Source organism: Onychomys torridus, chromosome 5 (assembly GCF_903995425.1).
Source record: "Onychomys torridus chromosome 5, mOncTor1.1, whole genome shotgun sequence".
NCBI lineage: Eukaryota > Metazoa > Chordata > Mammalia > Rodentia > Cricetidae > Onychomys > Onychomys torridus.
Window position 1 is genome coordinate 98953782 of NC_050447.1, and position 25228 is coordinate 98979009.

Consider the following 25228-nt stretch of genomic DNA (forward strand, 5'->3'; position numbering starts at 1 on the left):
CTGAACCGGCCTTGTGCTCCCCGGGCGCCCTTCTCCAGGGCCTGCGAAGCGCAAGACTCCTAGTAAGATGAACTTGCACACATAAGCCACCTTTCCTGCTGTTGGGTGCTCACTTGTCATTTCTAAGGCCTTCGTTGTGACAGGAGAACCTTCTGTTCCCCTGTCCCCCAGCCTCAGCAATCTGCTCTCGGTGTAGAGATGGCACCAAGGCTAAAATCGAGGTTCCACACGCTGCAGCTCCTGAACACTGGGAATGGGAACCACTGTTTAATGAGACTCAGTAGTCTGCCCCTTGAATGCTTTTCTTCATATCCCGTTCATGAATTTGGAGCAGAGCGCTCCTGAGCACTGGGATTTGGGGCAACCATTCAACCAGCGTCGAAGTGAGGTTCAGGGATTTCTCTTGATGCTTTTCTGCATGTTTCCTCTGTTGGGCCCCTTTGCGAGTAGATTGGGATGCTGCATGTCCTAGCTGCTGTAGGTCAAGCAACTAGCAAGGCTGAAGTCTGGCCTATCAGTAACAGGAAGGAATCAAGGCCCATGCCTTTAATCCCAGCACTTTGGGGGGCAGAGGTAGGAGCTGCTCTGTGAGTTCAAGGTCAACCAGGGCTACTTAGTGAGACCCTGTTTAAAAAAATGTCAACAGGAGTATGAGTATGAGGATTGATGGGGTTGGAGATTTAGCTCAGTGGCAGAGCACTTGCCTAGCAAGCACAAGGCCCTGGGTTCGGTCCTCAGCTCCTGAAAAAGAAAAAAAAAAAGAGTATGAGGATTGAACATAGCGCGGTCACCTTAAACAGCATCTTCATCTTCCTGTTACACCTGTACCCCGGACTCTACAGCATCAAGGGACTCCAAGTAAATTTGGACAAAAGAAACAGCAGGTCTGTGCTCAGAATTTGTGGGGTCAAATGCAACTCAACCCTGTGCATTATTTTAAGATCCCCAGATTAAACATTTTCTCATGCTCAATTACTATAATTGTGTGAGAGTGTCCTGCTGGCCTTTCTAGAGCATGTAGGTTCTTCATTTTAAAAAGATAATAATAATACATAATTATTGAGGAAACGTTACTATGTACCCTAGTAGAAGGAAGACCTACATCTCACAGCCTCCCTTCCTAGAGTTCTGGGATTACAGGCAGGTGCTACATGCCCCAGTTAGGATACTGTATTTGCAAAATGCCTAGGAGGTCCTGTTAACTGTTGACTTTGTCTTCTGCTGAGTCAGAGCCTCCCAGCCTTGTGCCAGTCACATCTGGCAGAAGATCTAACAGCAGCATTTAATTGTGTGTGCAGGGGTGTGTGCACATGTATGTGCCTGTGTTTGTTTACTGTTCTGTCGTCTTGTATTTTATTGAGGGAATTCCCGGTCAAGGTAAGCAGGGCCTCTGGTGCTATCACAAGCTGGCTGGCCTGGATGCCTGCGGCCTGTAGGGGGCGCTCTGCTGACAGCCCATTTGACCTTCTCTGGGCTTTCCCTTCAGAGCAGGTCTCCTCACTCTCCGCCACAAACTTGAAATCAGCTGTGTTTCTCAGGTTCCAGTCCTCAACTGTTTGCTCCAGTGTAAGATTTATTTTCTTTCTCTCTCCCCCTCCCCCTTCCCTCCCCCCTCCCTCTCCCTCCCTCCCACTTCCCTTCCTCTCTCCCCCACCCACCCTCTCTCTCTAACTGTTAGATAGCCTCCCTCTTCCCCTCTCCCCTGACTTGCCTACCTAGGATCTGATCACTCTCAGTGTTTATTTCTTTTAAAGGGAGGAGGGAAAAGAAAACCCGATTTGAGTATAATCCTGCTCTATTTATTACCTTCACACCAACGGGGTAGTCCAATCATCATCTATTTACTTATTTGCTGAAGGAGGGAGCTCACCAAGGCAACAGTCCCTGTAGTCTGAGAAGTGGCACTCCCGTGTCCCACACTGTTTTGTGCCCCTCAGAGAGCCCCCCATTTGGAGTGGGAACAATTCTCTCCAGCCTCCAAGCTTACCTCTCTGGCATCTCCTAGGTCTTGGATAGGTATGCTCACTAGGACCCATGAGAGAAATGCACTGGGGGTGGGGGTGGAGGAGTGGGGTTAGGGGAGTGGGGAAGGAGGGGTGGGAGTGGGGTGGGGAGGGGATGGATGACCGCGTTTCCCTTTTCTCCTTATGTTCTTGGGCACTATTAGTTTCCAGTTCCTGGCTTTTAAAATTGATTTGTGTGGAGGAGGGGGAGGGTTGCCAGAATTGGTGAGAACCTTCTCCTTCTACCATGTGGGTCCCAGGGACTGGACTTGGCAGCAAGCACCTTTACCTGCTGAGCTATCTCTAAGGCCCCAGTTCCTGGCCTCATCCACCCTCTTCTCCAGCTGCTGTCAAGGTCCTGTAATGACAGTGACATACGTACTGGAGAAACGAGCTGCTGTGGTCTGGACACTAAAATTATGTCTAAAGCGGGGCCTGCTGGCTCATGCCTGCACTCCCATCATGGGGAGGTAGAGGCAAAGAGGTTGAGAACTCAAGGTAGGGCTGGGAAGATGGCCTAGTGGGTAAAAATGCTTGCCTCACAAGCTTAATGACCCAAGTTCAGCCTCTAGAACCATAAAAAGGGTGGATGCAGTAACACATATCTGCAAAATTCCACCCTCTAACAGCAAGATGGGAGGGGAAGACAGGTAAGCCATCTGGAAGCACCAGTTGGCCTGGAATACACAGAGCAGCAGACCCTGCCTCGAGAGGAACCCTGCCTCAACACTGTGTGTGTGTGTATGTGTGTCTCCTGAAACTTGTTGTCTGACCTCCACCTGCATTCAAACTCACAGATAAACACACACACACACACACACACACACACACACACACACACACATTAAAAAAAATCAAGGCATAACTCAGCTACATAGGGAGTTTAAGAACAGCCTAAAGTCATGTGTGCCTTATAAAAAATATTGTACCTCATCTGCACATGATTCAAAGCCTTCATCCCGTTTTGCTTTATATCCATATTTAAATTTTTAGAAATGCTCTTATACTTACTACCTGAATGCAAAGTCTTTTTTTTTTTAATTAAAAATAAATCAAGCTGGGCAATGGTGGCACACGCCTTTAATCCCAGCACTTGGGAGGCAGAGCCAGGCGGATCTCTGTGAGTTCGAGGACAGCCTGGCCTACAGAGTGAGTTGCAGGAAAGGTGCAAAGGTACACAGAAAAACCCTGCCTTGAAAAACCAATAAATAAATAAATGAATCAACGAACAAACAAACAAACAAACAAATGGGTTTGGGCCTGTCTCGAAAAAAATCAATCAATCAATCAATCAATAAGTGGGTTTGGGCTGTAGCTCAGTGGTAGGACATTTGCCTAGAATGAAGGAAACTCTGGATTTGATCCTCTGCACTACAAACCCCAAACAAAACAGGAATCAATGAGGAAAAATAACAGAAATCCATAGTGAATTTGAGTGGGAAAGCTTTTTCTGAAGAATAGTTGTGAACATATTATATACTTACTGTATACTAATCTCCATTAAAAATGCATTGCAGCCAGGCAGTGGTGGCACATGCCTTTAATCCCAGCACTTGGGAGGCAGAGCCAGGTGGATCTCTGTGAGTTCAAGGCCAGCCTGGTCTGCAGAGTGAGTTCCAGGACAGGCACCAAAATCTACACAGAGAAACCCTGTCTCAAAATGCCCCCCCCCCACCCCGCATTGTCTATTTCCTCATCTGATGTTCACAGTGGCCCATAGGGTGGAAACTATCATTATTTCTGAGTCACAGGAAAGCAGAAGTGTATTTTAATAACTTGCACGTGGTTTCTCACTGAGCCTAGAGCTCACCGATTTAATTAGGCTAGCTGACCAATGAACTTCCGAGATCTCCCTGCCCCCGCCTCCCCAGCACTAGGGTTATGGATGCACAATACTGTGCCTGGCTTTTACATGATGATAAGGATTGGGACTTGGGACCTCATGCTTGTGTTTTAAAGACTAAGCCATCTCCCCAGCATTTTGGGCAGTTTTCTTGATACTGAGAACTATAGATTAGCCTTCTCTTAAAGTCATATCTTTAAGAGAAACAATATTATCACATTACCATCACATTGTACTGAGGAATTCCTTCCTTTTTATTGCATGTATGTGTGTGTGTGTGTGTGTGTGTGTGTGTGTGTATAAATGTATAAAATACACAAGAAGTCTGAGATTAGTATTGGTTAGTAAATGGAACCCATTCCTTTCTCTGGTGCTCTGGCTTGGTTTTTTGATATCTGCCTTTTAGGCAGAATTTTTTCCTAGTGATCCTTGGCAGTCCTCTTTCTGCTCTCTTTTTGGTTGTTTTAAGGTTGCTATTACATTTATTTACTTGTACATTTGAGTGGGGAAATAAATTCTCTACTTCTACCCTGGGTATTGATCTTAAGTCATCAGGCTTGGCAGCAAGTGCCTTTAGACACAGAGCCATCTTGCCAGCCCTGTTGTTTTTAAGAAAAGATCTCAGTGTAGTCCAGGTTAGCCTCAAACTCCTGTAAGTCATCCTGCCTCAGCCTCCAGAGTGCTGGGATTACAGTGTCAGCAACCACACCCGATTTTCTGTTATTGATTGGCTCCTCTTGGGTGCTCCTAAGTTTACTAAAGTACCAGTTTATTGTCACTACTACCTCACCTGCAGACTTTGGGAGGATCAGAAAGAGAGGGGACCACCTTAGACTTCTAAAGGCTTCCCAATTGTGTGGAAGGTTAGGTCAAGAGGACACAGAGGAGGGCATATTCGTTGAAGAGACAACTGGTTCCCACTTCAGTTGATTGTCATGTCAGGAGAGATGTTGAGTCAGGAGTCAGTTCTTTGGGGTTTTATTTTCTTTTGTATAGAGAGCTAAAATTCTAGATTTATATGTGAATTTACTGACTTAAAAAAAGTTAAGTCTGGCTAGGTATCCTGGCTCACAACTACAGTTGGAACACTGGGAGGTAGAAGCAGGAGAATCTGGAATTTAAAGTCATCCTTGGCTACCTAATAAGGTCAGAGCTATTCTGGCATCCATGAGATCCCATTGACAAAACCAAAAGCAAGCAAGGCGGTGTAAGTTTATAAACACCCTGATAGCCAAATTAAACATAACAAAACAAAACACTGACTTCTTGCCTGTGGCTTAAAAGTAATAAGTAGTCAGGGCCAGTGTCCCTAGGTGGGGAGAACTACAGAGTCCATTTCTTGGGGGTTAAATGGGGTTGAGTTAAGATTACAAAACAAATGCTGCCTGGCAGACAGCCAACTCAAATTATGCTGTCTTTTGTTCATTCATCTCTTCCCCTTGCTTAGCCTGAGAGTGAACGCTGTTTCCTCCAGTCCTTTGGGATAGCACTGCGGCTTTCAGCATTTACAATGCATCGTTCGGGTGTTAAGATCACCATCATTTCTGTCCATGAATGACCTGAATTGCTTCTCTTGTTCTGCCTGTTGCTGATTGGCTACTTCATAATGAGTATGTTCTGAGTCCAGCATTGTCCAGACCCTTGTCTCTTTGTCCTAATCTGCTTCCTGCCTCCACCTCCCAGGTGCAGTCAGTGGCTGCAGGAATCCTTCCTTGCAACACATCTCAGGTAAGTCCTGTTGGAAGAGCCAGAGTTGAAGGCCAGGAGCGGCTGGGGTTGTGTAACACAGACAAGTGTCAGTATCTGTTGCCAAATATAAAAAGAGAAGCCGGTTCTAGATGATCACCATAAAAGCTTTCCCAGCATGCACTTGGGACTTGGGAGGATGAGGAAACTCTGTTAAGTGTGAGCAGAGGATGTCCAAGACGAGGAGGCAGTCTAATGGAGCTGGCACAGGCGAGTACCTTGTAGAAAGCAAGCTGAAGGCAAGTTTGGTTGGCTGTGCCAATTGCGTGTTGAGGGACAGTCTGGGTGGCTGAGATGACAAAGTGCCTCTATCAACAGGCTTTGCAGATCCATCATCAGATTACTTTTTCTCCCTCCCAGGTGTCTGTTTGCTGTTCTGGAAAAGCTAAACAGTGGTTGATCCGTGGACTTGATTGGAAAACAGTACTATTTTGAAACAAGGCTTGGTTTCCTGTGTCAGTAACCTGTGTAGAGGGAACACACGGAGTCTGTGTCTGGAGTTTGGAGTCATAGTTTGGCTACAGCTTGAATTGTCTCCACATTAGCAGAGCAGCCAGGGGGAGAAATAACAACATGTCTGCTGGCAGGCTGTGGTCTGGCCTGCTGCTCCTGCTGTCTTTTTTCTGCTCTAGTTCAGCTTGTGGCCTCTCAACACATGTAGAAATAGGTAAGTACTGGGCCTTATTTATCTCTCTGTCTTTCTGTCTGTTTTAGAGACAGGTTCTCCTGATATAGCTCTGGCTGACTTGGAGATCACTCTGTAGAACAGGCTGGTCTCCAAGTTGAGGGGATCTTCCTACCTCTCCTGAATGCTGGGATAATGGGTGTTTTGCATCACTCCTGGCCCTTTGTGTTAGTTCTTAAAGATTATTAGTTTTAAGTTTTTGTGTGTAGGTATGTGCACATGCATGCGGGTGCCTTTGGAGGTCAGAGGCATCAGACCCCTCTGGAGCTGGAATTACAGGCAATTATGAGCTACCCAACATGGGTGCTAGTGACCAAATTATGTCCCTGTCAAGAGCAGTATGTACTCTTAACAACTGAGCCATCTCTCCTCCCCTCTTTGTGTGTTATTAAAAGGACAAGAATCTGTCAGTGAGCATGAGAAAGAGATTGAAAATCTATTCCATATATTGGCACACTTCTCCCTGCTGTCAGAAGTGGCCTGACGGTGGAGAAGAGAGAGACTGGACGTGTCCACGGCTAGGAAGTGGCAGGTGGGCTTGGTGGAGGGATAGGTAGGTCAGAGAGCCGAGGCCCTTATGCTAGGCCACTGGGTGCTCCTGGCAGGACAGCAAGGATCTGAAGAAAGTCATAGGACTAGGAGAGAAGGACTGTGGATGCTATGGCAGGGGCGTGAGATTATTTTTGTTGCTTTTTATACTTCCAAGGACAGGCAATTCCAGGTAGATGGAAAGGGCCATATGTGGCCTTGGGAATGGGTCCCTGGGTCAAGTGGCTGTTAATGGTTCTTATGAGCATGATGCATCATTTGAGCTTTGAGGCCCACCCTCACTTCCATCACTGACCTAAATTATTTCCCAGGGCTTAAGTGCTACCTCTGGGCATTAAGGTGCTTGGCTTCAGGGAGGTTAAGGCAACTGATGAAGCTGGGTGGTTGTTAATATTACAGGAGTCCAGTTTAGCATTAGGAGTTCTGCAGGAGAAGGCCACACACTCCAGTGTGCCTGACCTTGGGGGCAGAGGCAGAGTGAGCCAGAGTACACTTGTTATCTAGTGCTGGCTAGTCATTGTCAACTGGACAGTTCTGGGAAGAGGGACTCTCAACTGACAATTGCCTCCATCAGATTAGACTGGAGATAAGTCAGTGCTGCATTTCCTTGATTCATGATCCATGGGGGAGGTTCGGTTCACCGTGGGCAGGAGATGTCTGAGCAAGCTATGAGCGAACAAGCCAGCAAGCACTGTTGTTCTTCCATGGTCTCTGCTTCAGTTCCTGCCTCCAAGTTCCTATTCTGAGTTTCTGCCCTGAGTTCCCTCCATGAAGGACTGTGGTTGGGGTGTGTAAGCCAATCAAAGCTCTCGTCCCCAAGATGCTTTTGGCCATGGTGTTTAATTCTGAGACAGAAATCAAGTAGGACATAGATAGTGGATATAGGTAAGTGAAGACAGTCAGGTTTTTTTAGATTTACCTTTTCTAGCTTTGTTAAGGTATAATTGACAAAAATAAATTGTATGAATTTAAGATATGTGATGTGATATGTTGATAATCAAAACCCTTGTCACTTTACATAGCTACCATCCTAAGCGTGTGTGTGTGTGGGGGGGGGGGGTGGTCTCTCCTAACAAAGGGATTTGGTTCTTATGAAATGTATTTATGAAATTTTTTAACATGTGGAGAATATAAGACAATTCATAGTACAATCAAAATAGGAGTGCATTCTACAGTGATTTTAAGATTAATTTTAGGTAGATTTGATGTTCTAAGTTTTCTTTCATTTCAATGAGGATTACCTTATTTCATACTTATGCCACCTCTATTTAGTTACAAAGAGTGACAAGGTTACAGATTTAATAGGAACATTTAGCAGTGCCAAGTAAATCTAGATTCTGAGCCATGGCAGGCAGGACCCTAAGACCACAGTTACCAGTGGAAGGGACAGAGGGCTGGATTTGCAGATGAGGAAATGGATCCTACCGTTTCTGGCTCACTCATATCTTGACCATGAGTCTGCCGTTCTTTCTATCCAACATTACTGCCTAAGGAGAGTCGGGAAACGGTGGGAAAGGGACACTCTCAGCGATTAGACAGTCCTGCTATAAACTAGATGTGTGGTTCTGAGCAACCCATGGTGCCTGTGTGCCCCACCAGGCTGGGAGAGGGCAAGCTAATAGATTCTGAAGGATCTTCCAACTCTAAAGCAACAGAAGCTCAAAGGAAATACAGGGAAATGAAAATAACTTTTTAAAATCCTTGGAGTAAAACAAACAAACAAACAAACAAAACCCTTTGAGTTTCTGTGTTCCTGATGCATAGGTAAATTCTAATGGATATTCAAAAATATCTAACCAGGTTGTAGTAGCTTATACTTGTAGTCCCAGCAATGGGGAGGCAGAAGCAGGAGGATAATTGTGAGTTCTAGGCCAGCTTAGGTTACAGAGTGAAACCCCTTCAAAAAAATGATCTATGTCTATAGACATACATGAAATAAAACCTGCACAAATTCTAAGATTTTTCATATAAAAGGCAACTGAAATCCTACCTTATATTTACCAAAAACTTAAATAATATAGCTGGGTTCATTTTTTTCATTTCTTATGTGAGACCTGAGTGGAAGATTGATATTTATGTCAACTCATTATTAGAGTTATCATTGTTCAATGGTTTGTGTTGGGACAACACTGGAATCCTGCATCTGGATTATTTGCATGGTTTATGACTTGATTGTTAGGGTGTCAATGAATACAAGAGAGGAGTGTTGTTTTTTTAATTGACATATGACTTTAAAAAAGATGAATGTGATTCCGGGCTGGAGTGATGGCTCAGCAGTTAAGAAAACTGACTGCTCTTCTAGAGGATCTGGGTTTGATTCCTAGCACACCCACATGACCTCTCACTAATGTCTGTACTCAGGGATACAACGCCCTCTTCTGGACTATGAAGGCACCATAAGCATGTGGTGCATAGACATGTATGTAGGCAGAACCCCATACACATAAAAATAAATCTTTTAAAAAGTGAATGTGATTCGCAGTAGAAATAAGGTGTTGCCATTGAATGTGTGTTCCCAGGAAGGTCAGCCCTTTCACTGTTGCTAAGGTTCAGGTTGGATCTCTATGTGTCTGTGTGTATCGGGTGGAGCAGTCAACTTTCCGAGGTAACCTTGTCCTTCTGAATTATTTCAATCATGAAATGCACTTGAGGATCATTGGTTAGCTATGCCTTTAGCTTTTCTTGTATTTTGTGTTTAGGTTTATCTACTCAGTTCTGAGGCAAATACCATGACAGTTTCTGTTTCCCAAGTTCCTCCCAAATGACTGTTACTCTGTCCTCACTCAGTATTTATTTTCTGTGGTTCTCTCAGCCAACCTGTAAGGTCGCATTTTGTTTTCATTTCACAGAGGCAGGAACTGAGGTCTACAGCGTTAGGTAACTTGTCCAAGGTCATAGTTAGTTAAGAAGGAATTTTAAATCGCCATTCAAGTTTGATTTGTATTCTGATATAGTTACAGTTAATATAATAATATAATATAAATATTTTTGGAACAATTATGCCTTAGCCAGATGTGGTGAAAAATGCATTTAAGCTGGGCGGTGGTGGCGCATGCCTTTAATCCCAGCATTCGGGAGGCAGAGGCAGGCAGATCTCTGTGAGTTCAAGGCCAGCCTGGTCTCCAAAGTGAGTTCCAGGAAAGGCACAAAGCTACACAGAGAAACCCTGTCTCCAAAAACCATAAAAAAAAAAAAAGAAAGAAAAAGAAAAAAAAAAAAAGAAAGAAAGATGCATTTAATCCTAGCACTTGGGAGGAGGCAGGTGGATCTCTGGGAGTTCAAAGCCTGAGTTCCATGCCTATCTGGGCTACACAGAGAGACTCTATGTCAAATAAACAAACAAACAAACAAACAAAACAAAACAAAAACAGTTATGCCTGAAGAAAACCTCAAGTGAATACAATCTTACTTTTTTATTTCCAGTTTTCTCCATAGTTTGCAATTGAAAAATTCTCTTTTTCTCAAAAAAAGATCTCTATGGAGTTAGAGAGATGGTTCATCAAGTAAAAATACTTCTTGCTCTTACAGAGGACCCAAGCTCACTTCTAAGCACCCATGTTGGAGGGCTCACAACTATGTATAACTCCAGCTCCAGATTCCATGGGTAACTGCACTCATGAACATATGAACATATAAACACACACACACACACACACACACACACACACACACACACACACAATTTAAAAGAAATCTTTTAAAATATGGCCTCTGGTAAGTACAGTTGAACTTAGCTTGTGTGGTATTCATTTCTTTCAGGACACAGGGCTCTGGAGTTTCTTCAGCTTCAAGATGGACGCATTAACTACAAAGAGGTAGGGAGCTGAATTTCTGTTGATTGAACATACATTTTCCTCTGTGGGTGTCAAACAAAGTCTAAACATATCTTTAATCCTAAGAGTTGTCCTTATATCTTTATAAAACTAATATTGTGGTTAAAAGGTACACATCTTCTCCAGTGCCACTCAGATATTATATATGTATGTATACAAACATATATATTTTTAAAATTTTAAACATTTTAAAATTTAAATATTTAGGAAATATAATTCATAATTTGAAAACATGTTGTTTCTTTGCTTTTTGCAATATTTGGTATAGAATCCAGAGCCTCATGCATGCTAGGCAATAGCTTTACTAGTAAGCTGTATCCTGGGTCCTTGAAATAATTTTGTTTTGTTTTGTTTTGTTTTTTTCGAGACAGGGTTTCTCTGTAGCTTTGGAGGCTGTCCTGGAACTTGCTTTGTAGACCAGGCTGGCCTCGAACTCACAGAGATCCACCTGCCTCTTCCTCCTGAGTGCTGGGATTATAGGCCTGCGCCACCACTGCCCAGCTTGAAATAATTTTTATATAATTTTTTTTCTTATAAAGAGAGGTCTTACTTGAGAGAAATCACTCATTCATTTTCTACTTTTTATCACTATGTGTTGTCCACATCTTTATCATCAGAAGGAAGAGCAGGAGTCTTTCTTTCCTTCCCTCTCTCTCTCTCTCTTTCTGTGGTGTGTGTGTGTGTGTGTGTGTGTGTGTGTGTGTGTGTGTGTGTGTGTGTGTTTGTGTCTAGACTGTATTATTGGAAACTGAATTCAGAGCCATACATATTCTAGATAAGAGTTGTAGCCTCAACTTGAACTCAGAAGCCAGAGGTCTTTATGAAGAAGTGTGCTATTTCTGTGTCTCCTCTCACCTGTAGGACCTGTGCCCATCCTGAAGTCAGTTTAACCCATTGTGTCCCTAGGCACTGCTCCTAGATGTATGATAATAATAACAATAACAATGATAATAAACAATATAATACTTAACATTCTATGGCAAAGATGAGTCTTAAAGACTGACATTGAGCCGGGCGGTGGTGACGCACACCTTTAATCCCAGCACTCGGGAGGCAGAGGCAGGCGGATCTTTGTGAGTTCGAGGCCAGCCTGGTCTACCGAGCGAGATCCAGGACAGGCTCCAAAGCTACACAGAGAAACCATGTCTCAAAAAAAAAAAAAAAAAAAAAAAGAAAAGAAAAAAAAAAAAAAAAAAGACTGACATTGATAGCAGTGGTTAGCAATCTCTTGTGACATCAGAGCTGACTCAGACCATTGGTCTGCTGGGCCTGCCAACCTGAATCTGGTCCCTAGACCCCAGACAGTGGAAGGGGAAATAAACATACTTCTGAAAATTGCTCTGTAACCTCTACATATGGACGATGGCACACATGCACAAATAACTAAATGTAAAAGGAAAGGCAGGTGGACAGACATTGTTAATTCCACCAATCAAGAATAAAACCACTACCACAGTTTAAAGCCAAATTTGAAGCAAGCTTTCATTAAATACTGCCCAGGTCCATCTCTGTTTTCCCAGAAAAAAAAAAATGGCCCCTAATAAAGTTTTACAGCAGCTTAAGTATTTCCCATCAGGTCCTATCAGGAGCGAGCATACATCCTGATGTACCTCCAGCTTATATCCAATTGGGGGCAAGCATACATCCTGACTTATTTCCTGCTTGTGAACGTCCCACCCACAGGTGATCAAGCACATCTGGTGCAGATGGGGCAAACAAACTTGTTTAGGGGAGTGAAAAACATGTGGCTTGTGACCTCCCATAAACAGTAGCCTCCAGCATTTCAGGAACTATCTGTCCTTGGACAAGGGACTTGTAGATGAGAGGCATCTTTTTGTTTCATGGATCTCTAAGGCATAGTAATTAAAACTTAAAATGTAACTTTGGCTCTCACAGCATGCAGCAAGTTCTGGAAAGGTCCCAAACACAGTTGGGGCTGCCCCATTCCTAGTATTACAATGAGTTCCTTAAATACATTATTATTATTATTATTATTATTATTATTATTATTATTATTATATCTTATGTGTGTTTTGAGGGGAGGTGCATGCCATCTCTCTGGTTCAGGATGAGGTATTGTTTACATTCTTTCAAGCTTTTTTTGTGCCCAGCTGTCCATAAAATGTAGCCTCATCCTCTGGAATTCTATGGAGGTGTCATGGTGTGGCCTGAAGCTGGACAGCATCATCAATGAGTCTGATTTAACATTCCTAGCATGGGTGGGGAAACCCAGCAAGCGTTGCTCAATTGTCCTTCCCTATCAGACAGGGTAAGGCCAGCATTTCTTTAGGGCTAGACTCAGGCCAAAATGTCCCCACCCTTAAGTTAGAGTTTCTGGGACCTACCTGGGGCAGGGAAATTCTAGTTTTTACATTCCACTTTTGGAGGAAGGTCTGAGTCAGGAAGCATGAACAAAAATCACATTTATGTATATGTACTTCATAGTACACATGTACACACAAACAGCCTTAATTCCTTTTGTGTTTTACTTGAAAATTTTGATAAATATTCAGATTTGATAGAGGTTTTGCTTTTATGGTTTACTTTTTATTCTTTTCATCCTTGCCAGCAAAATTGGGCTGGGTGTTTACCACTCTGCCATTCCAGCACTTGGGAGGCTGAAGACAGTTCAAGGTCTCCTTTGACTATATAGTAAGCTCAAAGCAAGCCTAGGTTAGGAGTGACCCTGTCTCACAAAAGGGTATTTCATTCTAGGTTTAACTTGGCCTTTTAATTATTAACTTATTATAAGGTTCAATATATTTCAAGAGAGTAGAAATTTTTCTGTTACCTCATCTGTTAATTGTCTGTGTCTGATAATGGCTCATTTTAATGATTACCTTCCCCTTGATATGTAAGAAAGGCTTAACACACATCAAGCTCCTAAACCAGAATCTGATAAGATTATTTATGCTTTTTAAAAATTTATGTGTGAGTGTATGTGTGTGTGTGTGTGACATATAAACACATGCCCGTGCAGGTCATAAGAGGGTGTCAAATCTCTTGGAGCTGGAGTTACAGGCAATTGTGAGCTTCCTGATGGAGGTACTGGGAATTGAACTCTGGTCAACAAGAGTCTTTAACCACTGAACTGTCTCGAAATCTTGCTGTTTATGATTTTTAAGTGATGGAAGTTCAATTGTCTGGCTGGTGATATATCTCACTGGGTAAAGGTACTTTGAACCAAGGCTGATGACCAGGGTTTGAGCCCTAGATCCATGTGGAGGGAACTTGCTTCTGAAAGTTGCCGTCTTACCCGCCCCCCATGTGTGTTGTAGCATATGTTCATCCACACAGGAATGCACACACACACACACACACACACACACACACACACACTCCATATCACACATGCATCATAATAATAACAATAATAATAAATCAAAATTGTACCCCCAAACTTGACTATGGATTGTGTCCCTCATGGCCCCTTTGCAGAAGCCCCTTGATCTAGCGTAGACAGAGAGGGATTAAAAGCCAGGAACTAAGGCACTGGCTGTCCTACCTGTGTGAGAGTCGGGGAACAGCTCCAGCAGTGTCTAGAAATGTCTAGAAAGGCCTCCAGGAACAACATTCGAAACAGTGGTACTAGAAACTGCCTGTGTGCCTGTTGACACAGCCACTCTCCTGCTGGCTAGCTGCAGATTCAACGGACTTCAACACAATCTTGTTTCGGAAAATGCAAATCCATCTTGAGCACTAGTTACAGGCACTTGTAACCTTGACCTGCGTCTGGTGAACCTGATGTCCTATGCTCTGCTTGTGAGCAATGTTGGTGTGCCACTAAGAGCCTCTGAATCTCTGCTGCAGAAAACCTGCAGGCTTCCAAGCTAGTGGGAGAAGCAGGAGGGCTCCATGGCAGAGCTGGGGCTGTGCCAAGCACTCTGGGGACACAGTCTGTTTCTTAGCCGCTGTCTGAGCTTGCCACACAGTAAGAGTCAACAAAGAACTGAGTGAGCAAGTTTAACAAAGACGTTCTAGAGAAAGACCCTGCTATCCGCTGTCACATCGTTTTCAAAGGGAAAGAATAATTTTGCAACTCTCTTAAAGCACAGGGAGAATAGAATAGGAAGGAAGGGAGGGAGGGAGGAAGGGAAGGAGGAAGGATGAACTAAAGCCCCTGAGGTATAACCCTGCACATGCACACAGCAGTTTGTTGTTGCTACTTATTATACATTTGTGTTAAATCACAGATGTGTGTGTGTGTGTGTGTGCGTGTGTGTGTGTATGTAGTTGGTTTTTCTGGACAGGATTTCTCCGTGTAGACCTATTTCTCTTGAAACTCACTTTGTAGTCCAGGCTAGCCTTGAGCTCACAGAGATCCTCCTGCATCTGCCTCCCCAAGTGCTGGGATTAAAGATGTGTATCATCAACCACTCTGCACTTGTGTGTGTGTGTGTGTGTGTGTGTGTGTGTGTGTGTGTGTCTGTCTGTCTGTCTGTCTGTCTGTCTGTATTTTTTTTATTTCACTGTAGATCATTGCAAGTCTTGTCCTAAACCAATTTTGGATCAACTGAATAGTCTTAGGGAAGGCCAGGTATGGTGGTTATTACCAGTCTGTAACCCCAGCACTCCTGAGATGGAGGCAAGAGGCTCAGGAGTTCAAGGTCATCTTTGGCTCCATAACAAGTTCAGGCCAGCTGGGCTACAGGAGACCTTGTGTCAGAAAACCAAAACATACAAAGAAATAAAAATTTAAAATAGTCCTGCTGGGCGGTGGTGGCGCACGCCTTTAATCCCAGCACTCGGGAGGCAGAGCCAGGCGGATCTCTGTGAGTTCGAGGCCAGCCTGGGCTACCAAGTGAGTGCTAGGAAAGGCACAAAACTTCACAGAGAAACCCTGTCTCAAAACAAACAAACAAACAAATAAATAAAAATAATAGTCTTAGGGGGATTCTACTCCATTAGAGAAACAAAGATAGAAAATGAAAGATGGTAACATTTAAACAGGCAGTTTTTGCTCCTTTCTAAACAGGCCTGTTATGTAGGAAAGAGCCTGAAGTTTTATATGCTACCTACTATACCCTGGTAAAGTATGCATGGGCTTTTAACAGTTACTCCTGCCCACGTTTCCCTTCACGCTACCCTTGTCCAGTGTGGTTCTAGCCTCTCATAGAGAGAAATGCACAGGGCTGACTTCTCCCGGCCTGCTGGCCCCTGCCCTCTAATGTCTGCATTCTCTTGTTCCTCAGCTACTCTTAGAACACCAGGACGCGTATCAAGCTGGGACGGTGTTTCCTGATGCCTTTTACCCTAGCATCTGCAAAAGAGGTACGGGAGGGTTTTCAGAGGAATCATGCCACATTTACTGGTGAACAGGATTGACTTTGACTTTAAAAATAAAGCCAGGCAGTGGTGGCACATGCCTTTGATCTCAGCACTCGGGAGGCAGAGGCAGGCAGATCTCTGTGAGTTCAAGGCCAGCCTGGACTACAGAATGAGTTCCAGGAAAGGCATAATGCTACACAGAGAAACCCTGTCTTGAAAAAGAAAAAAAAAATGTTTCATGGGTTGGAGAGATGCTCAGTGGTTAAAAATGTACCCTGCTTTTTTGGAAGATGAGATTTTGGTTCCCAGTATCCATGTTAGGAGGCTCATAACCCAATACTACTTGGGCTTTTTCTGACACCTTTTTCTGGTCTCTACAGGCACTTTTACTCACATGTACATCATACACAGACAAACGCATGTACATAATTAAAAATAAAATACAACTTTATATATAAACACATATATGTAAAATGGTTGTTTTCCAGTGACTTTTCTGCTTGAGCATAGAAATTCTGGAACTTTGCTTTGTGGTGATACCTGGTCTAGGTGTCTGTGCTTGCTTTGGTGCTCTGTGGTAGCCCCTCTGTGTTTGTCAGCATGCAACTTTCAAAAGGTTCCCTACAGTCTCAGTTCTGTGTCTGCCCTGGGCAGCCTCCTCCCTGGGTTGTTCTTGGTATTGAAGCCACTGCCCAGTGCTATGAAGAAATAAGCTAGCTGAGTATGTTGAGGGCAATTTAATGAGAGTACCCTTCCTGAAGGTGTGGACAGGTATAAGGAGTCACCAGAGACAGTGCGGGGGAGTGATTACTGCATTGTGGTGGGAGACTTTCATGGAGAGGGCCACTGGACAGGAGTAGAATCTGTAGCTAAGGGTCAGAGCCAGCCCATTTTGACCCTACAGCGGAAGAACTGAAATGTCAACACCCAGACCTCCCATCTCTTCCTTTTCTCTCATCTCCTAATTTAGTCTGTCCATCAGCCAATCCCAACCCAACTAAACCCAACCCAAGCCAGGGCACAAAGAAGCCAGCTGAAACAGGTACTGTTGGAATTACCCTGTAGGTAGAAGTGGGTTAAAAGAAATCTGCAGGGATGGTCTTCCATTTTATTGGGGCATCAGGTCACCATGGAAATCATTTCTGGTGCCTCAGGATAATCTATTGTTTTAAGTCTCTTTTCTTAGCAATCTAGTGGTGACATTTAATGTTGGGAGCACAGCATGAAGATCATTAAACCCACACATCTCCAGAGAAACCAGAAATGTTAAACATACAGGATTGTCTTTCCAATGGGAAGGATGAAAAACTCTTCCATCTAGAAAGCTGAAAATTGGAAATGAGTAACTGCCTGGTGATCTGTGTTATCTGCTGGGCCAGGCCATATCAAGCTCTTACCACAAAGACAGGAGTTGGCTAGCAGTCTGAATGACCCTTCCGGCCCTAGGCTCCCCCAAGCTCCCACAACCAGGACCAGAGGTGGCTAATAGCCCAAATGACCTCTATGCTATCTGTATGTCCGAGACCAGGCCAGCCCTTATGCCCTTAGGCTAGTACAGCTAGGGTATCCTTAGAACCAATCTTCTTGGTGGAAATGACATGTACATCAAGTTGAATTTCAGTGTAGTTACACTTTCTTGTGCAAAGGGGATTGTGTTATAACAGGAAACGTTTTCCAAACTGTACTGGGTTTAAATACATTGGGAACAAACTGCCTGTTATTTGACTCCCCCATGTCTGATCCAAGTTGATGGAGTCAATCTGCACCAGGCTTTCATTCTTTTCTCTTCGTGGAGTTTGCTTCCCTGAATGATACCTACAAGGACCCCCTCAATTTAACATCAGTGAAATACTGAGGTGCTACTATCTTCTGTGTTCGGGATTACACAGAGCTAAGTTTGGCCTTTCTTGTATTTATAAATACTTCTTTCTGTTTTCCTGTCTTAGTTAGGGTTTTTATTGCTCTAAAGAGACACCATGACCACAGCAACTCTTTTTTTTTTTTTAAATTTTAATTGCCCAGGCTGGCCTTGAACTCATGATCCTCCTGCCTCCACTTCCTTCAGCAAATCCTACTGGTGTGTGCCACCACAACCGGCTCACAGCAACTCTTAAAAGAAAACATTTAATTGGGGTGGCTTTCTTATAGTTTCAGAGGTTCAGTCCATTATTATTATGACTGGGAGCATGGCAACACATAGGCAGATTTAGCTGAGAGTCCTATATCTTGCAGGCAACAGGAAGTCAACTGAGACACTGGGCAGTATCCTGAGCATAGGAAACCTCAAAGCCCGCCCCCACAGTGACACACTTCCTCTAACAAGGCTGTACCCACTCCAACAAAGCCACACCTCCTAATAATGCCACTCCCAATGAGATTATGGGGTCTAGCCACATTCAAATTTCCACATTCTCTCAGCCTGTCATTCTTCATTACTATTGTTCTTGCCTGTGGGTCATAGCTCTTATCTCTAGCCTACTATTTCTCACTTGGCATTTGCTAAGCAGAATTCAGGGAATCCCACTGTCCCTTGATATTCTGACAGTCCCTTGAAACATTACATATGAGAAAGAGAAGAGAATATTTTGATAATTTAATTTAAGAAGCATTACTCAATGTGTACTGGCCTTCAAGATAGACAAAACACACAGCAATGGTTCTGAGAAATGTGGACAGGGTCATCAAAACTATCCTCCATCCATCCATCTATCTATCTATCTATCTATCTATCTATCTATCTATCTATCATCTATCTGTCTATATAAATCATTTATCTTTCTGTCACTCCCTCCTCTCCTTCCCTCCTTCCCTTTTTTTTCATGATAAAGTCTTGTGTAGCCTAGGTATGGCCTCAAATTCACCATGCAGCTGAAGATGACCTTGAACCCCTGATCCTCCTCCATCTGCCTCCACCTTCTGAGTTTTGGGATTGCAAGTGTGTTGTCACCATGCTTGGCTTTCCGTGTTTTCATAAGACAGTTTATACTCTCCTGTGTGATGCAAAGATTCCGACCAATATGTGGCAGAGAAAAGTAACTTCCAGAGAGTAAGTGGGGAGGGTCTGCGTGAAATGACTCGTTAGTAGAGGCACTTGCTTCCAGGTCTGATGACCTGAGTTCAGTTCCTGGAACCCACATAGCGGCAGAAGACAGCTGACTCCTGGAAGTTGTCCTCTGATGTCTATATGAGTGCTGTGTGTAGTGTGCATGTACACACAAACAGACACACCATAAACCAATGTAATAATAACAATAATAAAAATAAATTAAAGAAGAGTAACAGGGGATAAGATGTTGGAATATAGGCACACCCCTGTGCAAGTATCCTCTGAGTGACTCTTCTGGTCTGTCTGCTCATGAGGTGTCCTTGGAGGAAGAACAGAGGAAACAAAGTATTGGAGGGAAAAATAAAAGGATCCAGCAATACAGTGGACGGTCATGGGAAATATGAGGAGACTCTCGACTTTTTAGGAACCACAGCTCTACTTTTTTGTTTTATCAGGAAAATACCATGATGTATCTGAGAGCACTCACTGGACTCCCTTTCTTAATGCTAGCATTCATTACATTCGGGAGAACTACCCTCTGCCCTGGGAGAAGGTAGGTGTGCCCTCTAACCCTGAATCAGTTCACCGCTGTGCTGACAAGTACTGTTAAACTCACTGCATTTGGAATCTCTGATCCCCACACCGGGATAGCTAATTATCACTTAACCTGCAGTGCCCAGTACACCAATGGGCACACAGCAGATGCCTGGTCAATACAGAAATAAAGTTGTCAAGAAAAGTTCAGAGATTGTCACTCCAATGCCAATGAATCTGAAAACCTTCCAAGACACAGCATTTCAGAAAATCCTATGAACTTCCTGGTAACTAGAAGCTATATAATTTATCTGCTTCCAATTCTTTAAGTCTCAATCATGGAAATTAGTTCATGTTTGTTCAAGCCTGTTAAATCAGGGAATCAATGTAACCCAACACATAAGACTTGGATTTTCTTTTCTGCCAGGACACAGAGAAGTTGGTGGCATTCTTGTTTGGGATCACCTCCCACATGGTTGCTGATGTCAGCTGGCACAGCCTGGGTATTGAACAAGGATTCCTCAGGACGATGGGAGCCGTGAGTGCATATCACCAAGAGAGTGCCACTGCCACACCCTGATCAAAGCTGGACTTGGGCTGGGGTGTGAGGGAGCTCAGAGATAGAATGCCTGCTTAACACACAAAGCCCCGGGTTTGATCCCCAGTTCCACAGACAAGACTGGATTATCTTAAAGAAAAGGAAAACTTGAGGTTATTCACACATCCCATGCAAATTAGCCTTCTGATCCAAAGTGGCTTCTGGTCAGAGTTCTGTCTTTTTTAAGTTAATTCCTTTCCTTGTTACCACCTCTGAAGACACATCCACAAAAACAGAGTGAACTAATGGCTGGAAACAGGGGCTGGAAACCTTGTCTGCAGTGCCTTTGAGGCAGTGTCTGAATAAGGAAAGGAGTATCTGCCCCTTGGCTCTGTTCAACATTGAGAGTTCCCAAACAGAGGATTGCAGTCTTTCCCGATAGCTTAGCTGAAAGGCTCTGCAATCAGTTGTTTTATTTGACTTTTGGCATTTTATTTATTTGTTTGTTTGTTTATTTATTTTATTATTTTTTGTTTTTGTTTTTTCGAGACAGGGTTTCTCTGTGTAGCTTTGGAACCTGTCCTGGGACTCACTCTGTAGACCAGGCCTGCCTTGAACTCACAGAGATCCGCCTGCCTCTACCTCCCAAGTGCTGGGATTAGGTGTGCGCCACCACCGCCCGGAGACTTTTGGCATTTTTAAATGAAGATTTTAATCTTTATTTTTATTTGATGTGCATGGGTGTTTTGCCTGTATGTTGTGTGTCTGCACCACGTGTATTTAATGCTTGTGGAGGCCAGAAGAGGTTCTTGGGTCCCCCTGGGTCTGAGTTACAGTTGTGAGTCCTCACATAGTTGTTGGGGATCAAACTCAAGTCCTCTGGAAGGGCAACCACTGAACCATCACTCCAGTCTGCTTGTTGCATGTTAGTTGAATTTTTCATTAACGTATAAGATAATGGGCTTCATCATGATGTTTTCATATATGTGTCAGTAGACCTTGCTCATATTTGTCCCACAGTCACCCTTAATTCCATCCTATTGGACCTGTAATCTTTGACTCCATTGGAGACATTGTCCACCCAGGGAGGCACAACTGTCTGCAGCAGTTTTGTTACCCAACTCAATGGCCAACACAGACAAAAGGAGCATGTCAGTGTGAAGACCAAGTCTACCACGATACACTCCTCCAGTCCCCTGCATCAGGCTGTCACCTCCCCTCGGTTTGTCTGACTTGGGGTGACATTCTAGGTCACAGTCTGTGACATTCACCATGTGCTTCTCTTTGCTCCTCAGATTGATTTTCAGGACTCCTATTCTGAGGCTCATTCAGCTGGTGATTTTGGTACTGTTTATTCACTTTTTTCATATGCCAACTACTTTTCTATTTGTTAGTGTGATGCATGTGTGTGTGTATATGTGAGTGTGTGTGTGCTCTCATGTGCATGATGTGTGTGTGTGTGTGTGTGTGTGTGTGTGTGTGTGTTGACCCACAGTGTGCATGTGTGAAGGTCAAAGGGCCACTTTAAGGAGTGGTTCCCTCCACCTTTCTGTGCATTCTGGGAATTGATTCAGGTCACCAGGCTTATATAGCAAGTGCCTTTACCCACTGAGCCATCCTGACAACCTTATACATTGTTAAGTATTTTTCTAATTGTAATGCTAAAGTTCATTTAGAATATAACACATTTCATTCAACACAGAGATGCATTTCTGAATGGGCATGCTAATATATTTTTTGTTTAAAAATATGTATTTTGTTGTTGATGTATAATTAAAACATTTTCACTTACATGTTGGATTAAAATCCATTTGATAGATTAATCTTAGTCACCTGTACTTTAGCTTTCAATTGGTGAACTCTTTTTTCCTGTAGTAATTCTCTTTAAATACACAAATTAGTATTTATTTAAAAGTACCTATATGGTCTATCTTTTTTCAAAATAAAATAAATCCAAAGCTGAGTATGGTGGCACACATCTATAATCCCAGCACTTGGGAAGTCTGAGACAGGAGGATTACTGCAAGTTTAAGGCTAGCATTAAGCACACAGTGAGTGCCAGACCACCCAGAGCTACACAGTGAGCCCCTGTTAAACAAAAAAAAAGAGAGAGAGAGAGAAAATAGAATTGTTTTATTATACAAATGATTCTTAATTCATGCATTTCACTAGCTAAAATATTTAAAAGATAGCTTTTCCTTCAAGACAGATCTAAAACAGAGAATGAGTAACTATGGGAAAGGTCTGGTTTGTGGAAATGTGTTTGTGGGAATGCGTAAGAAGTGTCTTGTCATTAGCCCACAGACTGTAAATATGTTTCTCTTGCTGTAGGAGGAGACGTGCTGAGCCAGTTTGAATTTAATTTTAACTACCTCTCCAGGCGCTGGTAAGACCAATGTTTCTGTTAAATATGTGATGCCCAGATGACAGTTATGACTTGGGCTCTTATTGGGTTTGCTTCTTCTCTTAAGTTTACAGCTTATTTCCCCCTTAGTTTGTCTCTTTTATTTCTTGTTGTAATTTCACCCTTGTTACTAGGGGACAAGAACCAGGGCCTTCTGGATGCTAGGCCACTGCCTTATTGCTAAGTCCTTAGCTGCTGCTGCTGCTTCTTTTTGTTTTTACTTGGTTTAAAATTTGAGACAGGGGCTCTCTGAGTCTCTCAGGTTAGCCTTGATCTCACTCATAGCCTAGGCAGGCTTTGACCTCGTGACCTCCTTCCTCAGCCTCTCAAGCAGCGTGAGTTATGGCCTGTGTGACTAGTTCTGGGTTTTGTTAGTGTTTTTGAACAGTGCTTGAATAGATCATTTCTAATTTCTTATCATTTTGTTAAATTATTTCTTCAATTATCTTTGTGCAGTTTATAGTACATATTTTCACATAGGGTGTATTTTGACAAACAGAACTTGTTAATCCACAGTGGTAGATATAGCTGTTCTCCTTAGTTAAGTGTACTTCTGATGTCTTTAAAAAAATATTGTACCTTAAAGGCATGAGATTATTCTCCTATGTAGTCTTCTAAAACATTTATGGTTTTAAAAATATTTATTTTTATTTATGTGTGTGTGCCTGCTTGCCTATATAAGTAACACATACATGCAAGTCTTTTTGGAGACGATAAGAGAACTGGATTGCCTGGAAGTGGAGTTACAGTTGTGAGTTGTCTGATGTGGGTGCTGGGAACCAAACCTGGGTCTCCTGGAAGACTTGCTACATTTAGTTTATCGGGGAGTTTTTGTGTAAGATGAAGTATAAATTTAATATAATTTTTCCGTAGAGGTAGCTGGGTGTTCTACAGCCACGTTTCCATGGTCTACTCTTTCCTCACTGGTCTACAGCTCCACCCATTGCTTCCTTTCTCTTCTCTTGGTCTGAGAGACTGTCCCTTTGGAACGTTGGTTCTTTCCCTCCCACGACTTTGTTGTATGTCTGCTTCTGTAAGGGCAGAGCTTCCTGTTTGTCTTCTGTCTTAGTGACCATTGAATTGCTGTGAAGAGATGCCATGATCAAGGTAACTTATAAAAGAAAGTATTTAATGAGGGGCTTGCTTACGGTTTCAGAGTCCATGACCATCATCGCAGGGAGTATAGTGGCAGGTAGGCATTGTGCTGGAGCAGTAGCTGAGAGCTTGTATCTTATCCACAAGCAATATGCAGAGAGAGAGAGAGAGAGAGAGAGAGAGAGAGAGAGAGACAGAGAGACAGACAGAGAGACAGACAGAGACAGAAAGACAGAGACAGAGAAAGAGAGAGACAGACAGAGACAGACAGAGAGACAGACAGACAGAGACAGAAAGACAGAGACAGAGAAAGAGAGAGACAGACACTGGGCCTATGGGGGCCTTTCTCATTCAAACCATCCTCCTCCTCTTCCTCCTCCTCCTCCTCCTCCTCCTCCTCCTCCTCCTCCTTCTTCTTCTAAGATACCTTTGTCTTTGCTCTTTCAGATGAAATTGAGGATCAGGTTGATGTGTTTCAGGAAAAACGTGCTGGGATTCTGATGAAAGTTTATTGATTCTGTAGGACAGCTCTGTCCTCAGCAGAGAAGCATGTCCGAGCAGTAGATGAAGGTTAACACAGAGACTCACAGCTGTCAAAGTATAGAGAGGAAGTGCTTGGGAAAGTGACCGGTCACACCTGGGACATCTGGATCTCCCCAACTCCAAGACTCAGGGACCTTCTCAGAAGAGGGAGTGGAAAGATAGTACAAGCCAGGGATTGCAGAAGACCACTTAGGATGAATGTGCTCATGGATTCACAGCATCTGTGGGAGGACCACTCAGGACGAATGCCCTCACAGACTCAGCGTCTGTGCTTGCCTGCACAAGGTCAAGCCAGTCAACATTCCAGTATGGAGGAGGGAGGGACTCATGAGCTCCCACTCACAGCTGAGGAGTCATTGACAGTTGAAGGCTTTGAGAGGAGATTCCTAGGGGTGTGGTCCCTAACAGGTTGAGCATGTCCAGGGGATGGCTCCATAACCACGTTCATCTCCTTGCTTCCCACCCTGTAGCTTCTGAGGTTCGGTAGATGCCAAGAGAGTAGAGCTGGCTTTCCTTGCTTGCCTTCCAAAGGTTCTACTTTCTATTTGGGTTTGGACTTTGGAATTTTATTTTATTTTTACTTTCTTGTTAGCTTAGTGATTCATTAAAACAAATATTTTTCTCATTTTCTTTCGCCTGTTTAGCCACTTTTATTGAGAAGGTCATGGTGCTCTTAAAAGCTTTTTAAAAATGGGCTTCTTAATCCCTTCTTTCTTATACATACACATAAATCAATTTTTAAAATCTCCTTTCTTTTTCATTTGTGTTTTTTGTTTGTTTCATCTTATTATAAAAGTTGGATTTTATTGGTTGTTATATTCTTGTTTATTCTGAGGATTTTGAAATTGAAATAAAAATGACTCTATAAATCTGATTTTAAGATACCGCTGTCCTTCCAACTAAAACAATTAATGTCTGTGAACCAAAAGCTGGGCCTGGAGTTCTGGTGCTTTCTCTTGTACATCTAAAATTAGCTCATTGGAGAGAGGGGCCATATCTGGTGTTCATGCCTGTAAGTCCAACACTCAGGAGGCCGAGGCAGGAGGACTACTGCACATTTGAGGATAGCGTAGGATGCACAGTGAGTTCTAGTCCAGGCTTGGTTACAGAATAAGACAGTTTCAACCCCTCCCCTCCACAC

The 25228-nt window shown here is 43.3% G+C and overlaps 1 protein-coding gene across 6 annotated transcripts in view; it reads left to right on the top strand.

The window, feature by feature from the left end:
* Positions 1 to 100: 100 nt before the first annotated feature.
* The window catches only part of Gpld1 (glycosylphosphatidylinositol specific phospholipase D1), a 54983-nt gene continuing 29855 nt past the window's right edge, over positions 101 to 25228 (top strand). For 3 of the 6 annotated variants that reach the window (XR_004945047.1, XM_036188973.1, XM_036188979.1), the window contains exons 1-9: positions 867 to 884; positions 5294 to 5574; positions 5953 to 6259; positions 10586 to 10641; positions 15852 to 15930; positions 19429 to 19526; positions 19935 to 20045; positions 21341 to 21389; positions 22377 to 22431. Coding sequence is in view for 5 of the 6 variants with exons in the window: in XM_036188973.1 (XP_036044866.1) it covers positions 6166 to 6259; positions 10586 to 10641; positions 15852 to 15930; positions 19429 to 19526; positions 19935 to 20045; positions 21341 to 21389; positions 22377 to 22431 (542 nt within the window). In the remaining variant the exon portion in view is untranslated. Of the gene's footprint in view, positions 384 to 866; positions 885 to 1502; positions 1567 to 5293; positions 5575 to 5952; positions 6260 to 10585; positions 10642 to 15851; positions 15931 to 19428; positions 19527 to 19934; positions 20046 to 21340; positions 21390 to 22376; positions 22432 to 25228 lie in introns of those variants that run through there. The other 3 variants (XM_036188976.1, XM_036188974.1, XM_036188975.1) reach the window with 3 other exon arrangements.